The 14493-nt window shown below is 30.4% G+C and overlaps 2 protein-coding genes across 2 annotated transcripts; one reads left to right on the top strand and one right to left on the bottom strand.

Moving 5' to 3' along the window:
• Positions 1-8986: 8986 nt before the first annotated feature.
• Positions 8987-10590, top strand: LOC143622701 (uncharacterized). Its single transcript, XM_077093768.1, has 2 exons — positions 8987-9199; positions 9431-10590. Exon 2 carries the CDS (start codon positions 9500-9502, stop codon positions 10340-10342), a length of 843 nt encoding a protein of 280 aa, XP_076949883.1. The 5' UTR covers positions 8987-9199; positions 9431-9499; the 3' UTR covers positions 10343-10590.
• Positions 10591-11456: 866 nt separating this feature from the next.
• On the bottom strand, positions 11457-13555 carry LOC143622700 (peroxidase 51-like). The gene is made up of 4 exons (XM_077093767.1): positions 13322-13555; positions 13025-13225; positions 12768-12933; positions 11457-11945 (listed from the first exon to the last, which is right to left on the bottom strand). Exons 1-4 carry the CDS (start codon positions 13532-13534, stop codon positions 11539-11541), a joined length of 987 nt encoding a protein of 328 aa, XP_076949882.1. The 5' UTR covers positions 13535-13555; the 3' UTR covers positions 11457-11538.
• Between the last annotated feature and the right edge of the window lie 938 nt (positions 13556-14493).

The following is a 14493-nucleotide window of genomic DNA, read 5'->3' as shown; positions in this document are numbered from 1 at the left end:
ATTAGACAAAGTTCAAGTATTCCTTTAATTTATGAATTTTCAACCCAAGTGTAACATCAAAATAGTTGTGTTAACAAAATACTTATAATATTAGTTAACAATAATATCAATTCATAACAAATGTTCAATCTTTTCAAATCTAAACATGAGGATATGTGTTTAACCAATTTTCATGTTAATATGCAAGAATTATTTTAACTATTTCTAGATTAAAAGTTATAAAGTTGCAAGAACAACCTTTATAAATAAATGATAAAATCAAGAGTCTTCCAACATAACAAGATATACCATTTATAATTCTTGTATATTAATTTCAATTGTTTAAACACAATATTTCATCAAAGGACAACCAAGAATTAGTCATTGTTTCAACATAAAATTACCATATATTATTTCAAACTATCAAAAGTTATCAAGTTTCATCATAGGTTAAGGTGATATGAAGAGTTTAGCTCATGATAATAATGAAATATACATCAAAATATAAGAACATAGCATTCATAATTAACTTTATGAAAATCTAACCCAAGAACCAGCGCTAGATGATTATGTGAATGCTTAGAACTCCTTCTTGATGTTGTATGGATCTTCAAGAGCTTCTTCTTGCCTTCAATATTCTGGAATAATGGTGAGAAGGGAGTGGTTTTGTGTATATATTTCGGTGTGTCAAGAAGAGAACACAAGAGACCAATTAATAGGCAAACTGCTGTAGGAGGCACATGGTATGCCAAATTCGGCACAGCCCGTGCTGGTCCCCAAATCTCTGACATAATATCTCTTGTACTTGATGCATGTGCACACATTTGACCATGGGGTTGTGCCAATTCAAGCATGGGCTGTGTGAACCCTTGTTGGCCGACAATAGTACCTTTTTCATCCATCATGTTAGGCATCGGGTTGTGCCAAATTGGGTACATCGTTGTGCTTGACCTTGCTAGATGACAAATTATACCTTTCTTTTTGTAAGGGTAGACACCAGGTTGTGCCTGAATGAGCTCATGGTTGTGCCTGACTATACATTGGGTTGTGTCTTTCTGGGCATGGGGCATGCTTAGCACTGGAAGTGCATTTCATCGCCATTTCTTCTAGAAAATTGCCCGTTTCTCTTTTATTAGCTCGTTTATCACTGGAAATTCAAATTAAACAAGTTCAGTATCATTTCTAACTAAAATTCCCAAGAAATACCATAGATTGGAGCGTATTTGATGTATAAAAGATGTATAATTTTGGGTACATCAAAAATATATGCGGAGAAATATTTATAAATGAGATTAAGGAGAACACGTTTCTTTGAATGCAAAAACAAGCGAAGTTTGGATATTTAGGGTGAGAAGATTGGTGTTTGTATAATGTAATCTTTTTATTTTTTTCATCACTAACTCCTTGCTAGCTCATATAGGATGGATCATGCGAGAAATACGAGAAATAAATATGGGTCACTAGTTTTATTTTTGGTTTTAAATGCTTAAATATATACAAACCTACACCGTAGACATTATATAAATGAACCTACACACGATAAAAGTTAGACATATACAATAAAATACCATCTACACAGTATATATATGAAACTATATAGTATAAAATAACTTTTTTATTACAACTAACAACAATATATGGACCCTACACAAATTTTAATATCACACACAATGTACGTGTATGTATCCTACACACACTATATCACAAACAAAATATTATCTTTCATTACTACACACTAATAATGTATATTACACACAAAAAAGTATTTTTCATTCCTACACAAAATATTATATCACAAACAAATTACATGTATGTATCCTACACAAACTCTATAGATCATAAACAAAATATTATCTTTTAATTTCTACACACTTACGTATCCTACACAAACAAGTATCTATCCTACATAAACTGTTTTATCACAAACAACATTTATGTGTCATACATAAATTGTTATATCTAACGCAAAATGTTATATTTAACATAAATTGTTAAACTAAAATAATAAACTATATTGTCTTAAAACTGTAACCTAGAAATAAATATTATCAATAAACGTGTAAAATGAATCAACAATATGAAAGATATAGTCCGAAAAATACACTAATAAACAAAAAAAGGTATCATGATAATCTTACTATACTAATAAACAAAAATAATGATGCCTAGGTGTCATAACCACATTCATTCCTAGATTAAAATCCCTACTAATCTTCTAATCTATTTTCTCCTTAATCCATGTTATCCATGAGTCATTGGTGAAAATGGCTTGAAACTTGACCCATGAGTTACATCTCAAGATATAATGCACACATTAATGACTATTAGCAACAATTTAAAACCTAAAATATAATTTTTCTCTATGTATATCTTACTTTTTGTTAAAGATGTCAACAAATGTTTTAAGAATAAGGACTCGTAAATTCAGTTTGAATTATGCAAGACTTTTCACTCCATATATATAAAATTTTAATTATGCTATTTAATTCAAATTTTCCAATTAATGTGATTATTAATTTTGTATCTTTATTTGATTTTCTAAACGTAGTCATTCTGTAAAAACTTTTAGACATTAAAATCATGATCAGTTATACCTAAAATAATTAGAGTCATGTAATTCGGATTTTTGCTAAAAAGTTATAAATCCGAATTCTTTGATTTTTGGAAACTGTCAAATTTCGGGTGGGGGGGGGTTATTTTCTAAACATTGATTACATAATCAATTTCAACAAAACAATCTTATGTTACTCTACTATTAGGTGTCAAGCCTACATTCACTCTGAGTATAATTTTTCATCATAATATCTAATCTCTCATCTCATTCATCCTAATTATCCATTAGTCAAAACCATTTTATCGGTTGGATTGTAACATGGTTAAATGGATTTTATTAATTATTTAAAGATGTATAAATGCCACATTTATAATCACCATTCAAGATGAGTTGATGCTAAATGAAATCAATTACTGGTTTGGTTGTGGTTTTTCAACATTGTAGAAAGTATATATTTAGGAGTGCATATATGTAATCTGATAACATTATACTCTAGATTATTGTCTATATGCATATTGATCATCATCTTTTAAACACTGTTACACGAAAATTTACATTAAATTCATACTATCCATCATGTGTAGTACACGTGGTGAAACATGAAAAAGATATATTATATAAGTCGTGAAACGAGAAAATTTTATAATTCATAAATCGTTTACTTTGTCTAATACATTAAATTACATGTTCAGTGAGACCTTAAAATGATGATTACAAATTTGAAATACTTCTTTGTACACCAAATTTGTATCACATGTTGCACTTAATGTGAAGACGTCTTTTGGACATGCAATTCTATTACCAAATTGTGTTTGTCGCATTTTAGACTACAATTGTATCACATGTTTAGTTCTGATTTGACCTGAGACAATCATTGAATATGTACGACTCATTTTAAAAATTAGTACGTCGATAAAAACTAATATAGTCTCAAAGGCCCGTGTAGGACCTTGAATTTATAACATCAATGAATCTTTTATATTTATTATATGGTATGCTAAGCTACACACAATTTCAATCATAAGAAATATTTTAAGAATCACAATTAAAATATCACACCTGATTTATTAATCTATTTTTACTTTTATATTTGTTTATTTTTTTAAATAACAGAACTTATATATTTTTGTCATTTGACAAATCCCGTGTAATACACGGGTTCAAAGGCTAGTATATGATATAAAAGAAAATTAAACAAATCAAATGAATTGAATTCAATTCATTAGCAATCAATGAAAATTAAAGCTAAGAAGGAATGGTGGGAGTTATACTCTTATTTATTTTAATTATGTTACACAAGTTACTACATTACCCTTTTTAATTAAAATAATCTTTATAAAAACTCTTATTAATTACAAAAATGTCACTTTCGTTAATGACCATTGATTAACAACACCAATGGTTGAAATCGACTTCTCGCACTTCTCGCTGTAACATCACTTCTCGCATGAACCATCCCCATATATTGGATGACTCATGCGAGAAATAAATATGGGTCACTAGTTTTATTTTCGGTTTTAAATGCTTAAAGATAAATGAAGAAAATATAAATGCATTATCTCACTTCAATTAATATAACTAATAAACCATAATAGTTATCTATTTAATTAATATAACTAATTAAATTGTTATAATTGAAAATTATTAAGAATTCATTTATTTTTATAACTTATTTTTTCTTTCTTAATTTTTATCCTACACAAGGACAATTTATTCATACTTTAAAATTTCTTTCTGTCCAAAACCAATTTCTTCTAACTCAATATATTAATATTCATCAACGCGTAGTTACATTATGATGAATAGTACAAAAAACTATCTTACACGTATTTATATTAAATATCAAATATATATATACAACCTACACAAAAATATATAACCTACAGTTGTTCTAAGAATAAGAAAATATATAACTTACACACGAAAAACATATAACCTACACACAAAATTCAGTATCAATAAAATACACAGACACACGAAAACATATAACCTACACACGAAAAACATATAACATACACACGGGAATTTTATCCTACACAAGTACAATTTATTCATACATAAAAATTCCTTTCTATCCAACTCAATATCCATCAACACGTAGTTACATTGTGATGAATAATACAAAAAACTATCTTACACGTGTTTGCATTAAATGTCAATAAAAATTATACAACCTATACAAAAACATATAACCTACACTTGTTCTAAAAATAAGAAAATATATAACCTACACAAGGAAAACATATAACCTATACACGTGTAAGATATGTGTATATTTGCGTAGTTCATATAATTGTTGATGTCAAATTACATATGTAAGTTGTATGCTTTTTTGTAGGTTGTACGTTTTTATTGCTGAAAACAAGTGTATGCTATATAATCTTGAATAGGTTGTATATTTATAGTTTATATTTAATGGACACATTTGTATGATATTTTTCATATTATTATTTATCACAATAAATTTTCCAGGTATATCAATTGAAAAAGTAATATTATGTTTTGATATTTATTGTTAAAAATTACGCGTTGATATATGCTAATAAATTGAGTGGAAAGAAATTGTTTTTTTTTTAATATCAAGAAATAGTATTATATGAATAAATTGTATTTTTGTTAGATAAAATGAAGACCGGGGTAAATAAATTATACTAAATTAGTGTTTTTATCTTTTTTTATTATTATAGTTAAATAAATTAGGTATATTGATTAAAGAGATATTTATTACGATTATATTAGTTGATGAGAGAGAGTGTGTGTGTATTTATTGTTGCATAAACATTCTTTCATTTATTTTTAATCATTTAAAACCTAAAATAATATTAGCGCCTCATATTCATTTTCTCGCACTAATATCATTTCTCGCATGAACTTAAACGCGCGCGCGCGCACATATATATATATATATATATATATATATATATATATATATATATATATATATATATATATATATATATATATATATATATATATATATATATATATATTCTACATTACCATTAAAAACTAAGGTTTGACAAAAGCCACTTAAGAGTGTACCTCAAAAAGCATAAATCTTCATTAGGTGACTTAATAGGAACCTGAAATAATGCAAATTCTTTTTGTTACGACAAGTATTGAAAATGCATGGTTTGATTTTTCTAACATAATCAAGACTTATCCCCTTAGGGTTGTTCACAAGTTGAGCTCGAGTCAAGTCAGGGTGGTTTCGAATCTTGGCTAAAACTATATATGTATATTAGTTATTAAAAACTGATAAAGGTTTTAATATCTAAAAAGGTTTTGGTTTCGTTTAATAATTAATTAATATTATTGATATAAATGATAAATAAACTTTATTTTATTAAACCGACATCGTTAAATTGACGTTTTTGCTCATTCTTTCGTAAAAGTATATGTATGTTTAGGCGTTTATAAATATTTATAACTTTATTTATCAAAAATTTTAAATATTTATTTATTTAAGTATAAATATAAGTTTATATAATTAAAAATATACTATTCATTACAAACTTGTAAATTTAAGTAATATTTTAACTCTCCAATACTCGATCATCAAATTCACGAATTTCTATCTGGTTTTAGATTCATTATTCAATTCATATTTATTTCCACAATTATTGTTACTTAGGGTTTGTTCGTGGATATATCTCGCCAAGCGTGACGTTTATAGATTTCTGTTCATATTGAATTCATTTCCCTTGCTAATAAGATGAGTATTTCACTCTCATTTTTACTTATATTTAATTCTTTTGGGAACATATGTGTATCTTATGATATTTACCTATTATATAGTATCCACAATTGCAACTGTTTAATTCTTTTGTGTATATCAATTTAATTGCCTAACTTGCTATATGCTTATGTGCTTAATTGTCCGCATTCGGAGAGTTCCATCATAATCACAGTAATAGTATGATCATACGACTGTCGTAGTGGCCGACGTCCAATCGCTTAACAAAGGTTTCTTTGACAACTCACTCATGGTAACCAACGTCCGATTCGCATGACAACGGTTTAGCCCATATTTTATTATCAGTTTGAATTATTTAAATGTTATGGCTTAATTGCATACCGCATTAGGGAACAGTTTGTGTTTTCTTTTATGTATTATATTGTATCTAAATTAACTGGTGTTTTAGTCACTCAACCTTGTGTTGACAAAATTATTTATATTTTATATGCATATGCAGGTCATCGTGTGAATTGATATCAGGCATTGTTGAAGGATTTAGGAATGCTATGTTAGAAGAAATATTATTAAGAATAAATCAAGACTTAGTTAAATTTGAATTATTTATTTTGTTGCTTTTGGATTATGTACTTTATTTTATTTGGAATTGTTTGAATATTTAATTTAATTTGAATATATAGATATTGTCACTTTAAATTATTGCATGATAGTACCTTAAGAGCTGTGAGCAATTACCTCACACCCCGACACTTCGCCTTAGGTTGAGGTGTGACACCGAGAAAAGCCACCCACCCAATATCCCACTGGTGATAAGCCCTGGATGCCCTCAGCATTGAACCGGAGATCACAAATATCTCGGTCTTCCTTTATTGAGTCATTCACCCTCTCCCCAAAATGATGTTTGAGGGGATTGAACATGGGTTTTCATTAAATAACCAATGTTTCATACACCATACTGGAAATGACACTAATACCATTCCCAAATATATATTTTTAATGATTTGATATTACTTTATAAATAATATAATATAATAATCATTAACGTACACAATTACTTATATTCACGAAGTTTATCCATGAAATCACATAACAAGATCTCGAAATCTCAATACATATCCAATTAATCATCGATTCACCGAAAAAACAGATTTGGATCGTTAATCGATCGATTTTTTACTTTTCTTCACGAAACTCATTTTGAGCGTATTACAGATTCTTGAGCGTTTTTTGTATTTTGGCTTTTGAGCGTTTTTGTGTTTTTGGCCTTGAGAGTTTTGTTTTTGCCTTTGAGCGTTTTGTTTTTACCTTGAGCGTAATTCGTGTACGTTTTTGTACGTTAAGGATTATCGTGCGAAGTGGTTTAGGGTGTTATGAGTGAAGTAGAGTGAAATATTGTGATTTTTCTATATATTTGAAAAGTTACTATTCATACCCTATAATTTTTTAATATATTTTAAAAGTGGTTGTGAGCGAATGAAAGAGAAATGGTAATTATAAAGGTATTGAAAAAGTATTATTTAATTGAAAATATGAGAAAAAATATAATAATTTTTAGTGTAATTTTAAAGTTAGAGATAAAGTATTGAACGTGAATACCATGAAAACTACAAGATACAAGATAGTGTACAAACTCCTAATAAATGTATTCCCAATCCCAAATACCAAATTAGTCACTAGAATCAACATGATTGTACCTTGGTCACCACTGCCTACTAAGAATGATTCCGACTTATGCAAATAGTCAAATATGACTATATTACACACAATATTCTTCCTAGAAATAACTATCAAGAATTCAAGATATGTCCCCCAATCCTATGCCGGGTTTAAACATGAGAACAATCCAGATAATAAGAATTTCAAATACAAAGGTTTTTATAAATAAGCAACACTTACAAGCATGTGTTCTGACAACAAATACAAATGGAAAACATACATGAAAAAAAAAAACATGTTTTTAAATGAACCCCGATATGTTCGGAAAATCTTAATAATCTAACTCATTTTATCTTTATGTTTTCTAGTCTCAGTAAAAACTTTCTTTCCTATTTTTTCACTTAAGTGACACGAAATAACAAAATCAAATAATTAATTGCCAAGGATAGTCCGTAGAATGTGATCATTTTTGTAAATAATCAATGTGCTTACCATTAAATCTTGTTTTATGCACTTGGTAGAGAATAGTATACTAAAGTACGTGTTCATATGGGTTCAATTTAATTCGCTGAAAATGATACATAACTTTTTGTAACTTAGACTTTATATGAAACATATAGATTTATCAACTCATAAAGAATCGAAAAGTTTTCAAATATTCGACTGATTTGTTATATCCATGTAAAATTTTCTTTATTCACATGCCTTAACTATTTGTTATCACTACAAGTATTGTCGGGCGACAAACTACTCATATTAAACCCGACGACAAGTCCTTTTTATGTTTTTAAACAAAATAAGTACTTCTATTATAAAACACCTCAAGTTTTTACTCGTTTTAAGATTTTACAAAGTGTCGGACTTCATGTAAGCCAACATTTACCAATTACCATCATATAACTATTTAACATCAACAACAATACACTATGTCTCATCTAGTTTTTCCAATTATAAGAAATATGATGTAACAACACACCTTCAATCACAATAACATAATACTTCCAAAGTTTAAGAAAAATTGTTATGACAAAAGGTACCAAACCAAACCACTTATTACCGAACACATACAAATCAGTTTTTACTTAAAAAGGTTTAAACCCAACCGCTGACCTTGTTTCATACCTTGAACCTTGTCCACTTACACCTTCACACGTGTAATAACCCACACGTGTCTTTGACCCTCACCCCTCCAAAAGAAGCTTCCAAAAAACCCAAACACAAACACACACTTACGAACCCTAATTACTTCGATCAATCACCCACTTCGATTTTTCAACTCCAAAGTCAACTTCCATATTTCATTATTCAATCAGGTTATAATCTTTCTTTACTTCTGCTTGATTCATTCGCCTAATTATTATTATTATTATTACATGTTAGTTTAGTTCTATCTTTTGTTATTTCAATTCGATTGTGTATGATCTTGTTTATTGAGCTGTTGTAGTCCAAGATTCGTGAAACCCACTTCGTATTCGATCCAATTAAGCTGTTAAAACTTTTGTCTGATTCAATTATTGTGTGAATTGTTTGTTTATTTGAATCAGTGTGCAAAGTTGACTTTTGCTTGCTGAAGTCAAAGTCCTTTGATGATAGTGAGATATTGAGTAAACAGAATGCCAGTGGTTCGGCATTGCAGTGGCACTCGAGTTGATACTTTCGAGCTTAAGGTTCAGATGGAACGGAGACTCGGTTCACAGAAATCTCAGAGTTACTTTAATCTGCTGACTAGATATTTGAGTCTTAAGATTGGGAAATCGGAATTCGATAAAGTTTGTGTTTGTTTGATCGGTCGGGAGAATATTCGGCTTCACAATGAACTTATTAGAGCGATATTAACGAATGCGACTGTCTGCAATACGCCGCCTCCGAAGCAAGTCAAACATGATAGTTTGTTGACTTTCAAAGACGCGAACGGTGGTGGTCTGCAGTCGATATGCAGAGACGCGTTCCCTCAGTCGCCTAAAAAAGGACGAACGCCAATTATTCGTGAAAGGAAGTTTAAAGACAGACCGGGCCCCGGTTTGAATGAGAAGAGCCGTGAAAGAGTTCCGATTACAGCACCATTTGGGATTGATACACACTCGAACAAGAAACGAAAAGTGTCGTGTGATGATACGGACTCTTCTTATTACAGTGGTCAACTTCAAAGTACAAGTGTGTTGGAGAATAGATTGAAGCAAAAGAGTAAAATGGAGGGGTTGGATGTTACAACAGATTGCGTTAACTTATTGAATAATGGGCTGAATAGTTATTTGAAGCGGGTTATAAAACCGACTCTGGAGTTAGCTAGATCAAGGTGTATACGAGAGCCTGGAAAGAAGTTAACAGCATCTTTATTGGATTTCCGGATGGCAACAATGGTGGACCCCAAGATTCTTGGAGAAGATTGGCCTGTTCAGCTCGAGAAGATTAGTTTGTCTGCTTTTGAACAGTCAGCTGGTTTGGAGAATAAATAATATGTTTTGCCTTTTGAAAACCACAAAAAATTTTGGTTATAGAAGATTTAGGTTGTATATACATCTGAATGCTGATTCTTCGGGACAGGACTGCTGTCCATTGAAGTATAACGTTATGAATACTTTTGTAAGATCTTAGTCCGCTTCATATATTCTATTGGTTTTTTTTAACTCTTACTATAATACAATCTGTTGATACTATCACTCTTGTTTCTTTGAGTTGTGGAAGTTATTTATATTATAGTCAACACCCTTTGTGTCACTGTTTCATTTTGTTATTAATAATCGTATACTACTTAAACTCTTTCCCCTTAAATATGGTAAAGCAATTCTGAATGCTAATTTCAAATGTAACTGCTATCTTTTTCCTCTTCTCATATTATTATCGATTTTGTTAAGTGGAAAAACATGCAATGACTTGACTTATCCAAGGGGGCTTTAAAGCCAGTGGACATCCTAAACTTTTGCAAAGATTTACAAAAATTGCAGCTTTTCAACAAGACTTTATATCATGAAAAAGCTCTGTTCTTGCAGAAGAGATTGAATGTGTGCATAGTCACAACTAGGGGTGTGAGTTTTGACAAAACACGAACCTAACATGATTGCAGGTTTGGGTCGGACCCATGAACCTGTTTATTTAAACAGATCCTGTTCGCGGGCTGATGGCATTTTTATTTTTTGTTTTGTTATAGTAACTCAAAGCCATTTGGTTCTAATTTATGTCAAAATTTAAACTTTTAAAAATACAAACTGGCATAGTTTAATTATAAATGTTTTAGAAATAATATTATTTGTAAATGTATAATTTTTGTCTGTGGCAACATGTGATAGAAGTGCCATGATTTTTGGGTTGGTTTTGTGTTTCGGGTTTTTCCCGCGAACATGACCCGTGTAACATCCCTAGGCGCAACATATGAACAGACAAGATTTTGGTAATCTTGAAATGTTTCAATACCTTTTTTGTTCCTTTTAATTGTGTTGAAAAGTATCCTGCTACCCTTTGGCTGTATGGTTTCTTGGCCTCACATAACAAGTAAACACAGTGTTTAAATTATTTACTTTCCTTCTATTATTATGATGATAAACAAATGGGAAAGCCATCATGTTATTACAGACAATACACCCTTTACGCCTTTTATCATTTCCTTATTGTAACAGAATTCGTGTATTTAGCTCAACGGTATTTCAGACCAATATCAATTAAACGCAGAACAATCCAGCCTGATATTTCCATTACTTCCCGTCTTAACTCCAACCCGACCCAGTTTAGTCATAGCTGAAATAAACGCGTTATTGAAAGCTTGTGAGCTAGAGGCCCACACGTCCACGGTCGGTTTGGACCTTGAGTCAGTGAACAGGACCTGGTCAGAAGTAAACAATCCTTGTCCTTGTTGCAGGTTCTTGTAGTACACATTGTCAAATGTTCTTGGTGTGTTTGGGTCCATATTTATAGCTATCCTCGGGTCAACGTTCTTGGGACACTGTTGCTGCAATTGGGTCGCATACGTTGGGTTTAAAGTTGGGTCAACTGGGTTTTGCTTGCTGAAGTTGTATATCCTGTTTGAAAACTGGTTGCAATGCGAGAATCCAAGGGTGTGTGCACCTGGACATAGTAGTTAATGACTTAATGTAGCCATTTTTTTTGTAAAAGTTCTCAAAACCTTAAAATAACTTATGATAGTTTTAAATTTTACGAAATAAAGGTCCCGAAAATTGAAATTTGAAACACTTTTTGTTTGATAAAAACCAGAATATCTTAATCATAAATATATAGTTTGGTAAATATAACGGAAACAACACCCAGTATTAACCGAGTATCTCAATTTTTTCATTAAGGTCAAACTTTTCTTGCCACTTTGAATCACTCAACTTTCATTTCAGTGTGTAAATTTGTGTAATTTTTTAGTAAGTATTATTTAAAAAATAAAAAATAAATGAGTCAAATGAGAATATATGAATCTTCGTTACTAAAATTATTATTTTTTAATTAATTTGAATAGGAGGTAATATTGAAGAAATTATTTTCACTAAATAATAATTAGCTTTCATAATTGTTAAATTAAGTCAACTGAAAAATAATATTTACTAAATAGTAAGCAATATTAATGTTTTTCATTTGTCTCACTATTTAAAAAGAAAATACATAGGATTAACATATCCAATAAAAATTGAGTAACTTTATATTTATAGAACCATGAAATGTTTGAGTGACTTTAACGAGACACAAGTTACAAAACATGATCATTATTTGTAAAGTAATTAACTCTACAATAGGATTAAAATACACTACTAATGGCTTTCCATGGATATCTTACCAACTTCTTTATAACACACATAGGTACCTTTTGCTATATATATCCGTTGATAAAAAGTAACAAAAACCATTCGATTCATAAGTAAACGTGTTCAAGATATAACATGTTACCTGAGAGTGCAATCATGTCAGCTTGGTTCAACCCATGACCAGCAAACATGCGATTAAGTTGATCCAAATTCATGTTCGGTTTCGGAAGATTCCCACCTACACTAGCCGACGTGGAACTCAGCCCATCTAACCTCCCAAGCTCCACCGCATACGAAGGTCCACCCGCCTGCAACAACCATTAACCATAATATAATGTTATTATGTCATTATCCAAATTGCATTAACCATCTGTAAATAAACAAAGTATCAATAAGTACCAGCGCAACTACATCCCGTGTAGCCATGGTGAGAATATCCGCACACGACACTTTATTTTTACAACTCGCGACTGCATCAACCGCAGCTTTGGCTTTAATAACCGTGTCAAACCCGTCCCCAGCCAATGACAGGTTATCCGGGTGGTCTTTCTCTGCAGTGTTGGACCCACTAGATGCTATCATAACTGAAGCGTCACACCCCTATTTATTAACCAAACACAACACATTAATAAGTTACAACTTATAACCTTAAAATGTTTAATGTTAATATAAGTATTCTGTTTTATATCAATGAACCTGAACGAAACAATCGTGGAAAAACAAACGAAGAGTGCCCGGGATGGTGACAAAGGTCTGCTTAACCTTTGCTGCGACTGCGTTGCGAACGATGGTTTCCACATTCGGGCATATGTTCGCGTAGTAGTTTTGTTTGAGTTGAGCATAAGTGAAGTTTGAGAATATGAGAACTGAAGAGAGAACAACTACTTGAATAAAAGTAACTCGACCCATGATGAAGGAATAATAATAATAATAATAATAATAATAATAATAATAATAATAATAATAATAATAATAATAATAATAATAATGTGTTTAGTGTTTTGTTCAAGGTTGATATACTTTATAATGGCAATAAGCTTTATTATATAAGGAAGACATAGGCAAACCAAAGTTGTGTTCAGTCACTAAGCCAGCTGTTTAGATTTGGAATATTTTGGAAATTTTACAGTGTCATTTATTTTATATTTAGGTTTAATGATTTGATAACAAGATCCGTGAGGTCAATTTTGGCATGCAAAAAATGGAATAATTATTTTATTTATTGGTATAATTATCTAACAAGAAAAAGAAGATGAGTATATGGGGACAAACTGCTAAGTAAAACGTAGGAAACGTATCAAAGTTGTGGGCTAGCATGCAAGTTGTTAAACATTGGTGAGACCAATCAATGGTTTTATTTGTTTGAATATAAAAGAAGTAAACGCAAATAATTTAAATTCATTTTTGCATTTTAGATATTGATTGTTTGCTGAGTATGATATAATAAAGGCATGAAGTGAAAGAACATAATTAAAGGAGCTAAAATAAAAAGAAAATTAAAACAATTAAGACTAACATTACATCAAATTTATGTACAATTATATAGCAAATAGAGCTATATATTCAAGGGCAATGAATTCATGATTTAAGTACAACTTTTTTTACGGGTACCTATCAAATTTACTGATTTCTCTTGTTATATACGTTATTCATATGAGATACGGATTTATAGATTTTGATATAACGACATATAGCACTGGTTACAAACGTATAGTTCAGAGTTCTAGCTCGTGTTTGTTTGAGAAGACTTAACCAAAATTTAAACTACTTTGATGTGACGGTCGTCGGATGAGTACGTGAATCTATCATACTTTTCCAAAGCTACTTATGAAAGGGGGAGGGTCCAAAACTTTACTCGTGAATGTGAC

Source organism: Bidens hawaiensis, unplaced genomic scaffold, assembly GCF_021521415.1.
Source record: "Bidens hawaiensis isolate Kalapana, Puna unplaced genomic scaffold, B.hawaiensis_p1.1 tig00003241_1, whole genome shotgun sequence".
In the NCBI taxonomy this organism is placed as follows: domain Eukaryota; kingdom Viridiplantae; phylum Streptophyta; class Magnoliopsida; order Asterales; family Asteraceae; genus Bidens; species Bidens hawaiensis.
Note: the sequence above shows the minus strand (reverse complement) of the source record. Positions and strands in the feature narration are given on the sequence as shown.

What these genes read in the sequence shown, in the direction of transcription:
- LOC143622701 (XM_077093768.1), top strand. Translation starts at nt 9,500, where the DNA reads ATGCCAGTGGTTCGGCATTGCAGTGGCACTCGAGTTGATACTTTCGAG.
- LOC143622700 (XM_077093767.1), bottom strand. Translation starts at nt 13,534, where the DNA reads ATGGGTCGAGTTACTTTTATTCAAGTAGTTGTTCTCTCTTCAGTTCTC. An exon ending in TCCACGATTGTTTCGTTCAG is followed by an intron (nt 13,226 to 13,321) that starts GTTCATTGATAT and finishes GTTAATAAATAG; the next exon opens with GGGTGTGACGCTTCAGTTAT. An exon ending in TGACATGATTGCACTCTCAG is followed by an intron (nt 11,946 to 12,767) that starts GTAACATGTTAT and finishes TACTATGTCCAG; the next exon opens with GTGCACACACCCTTGGATTC.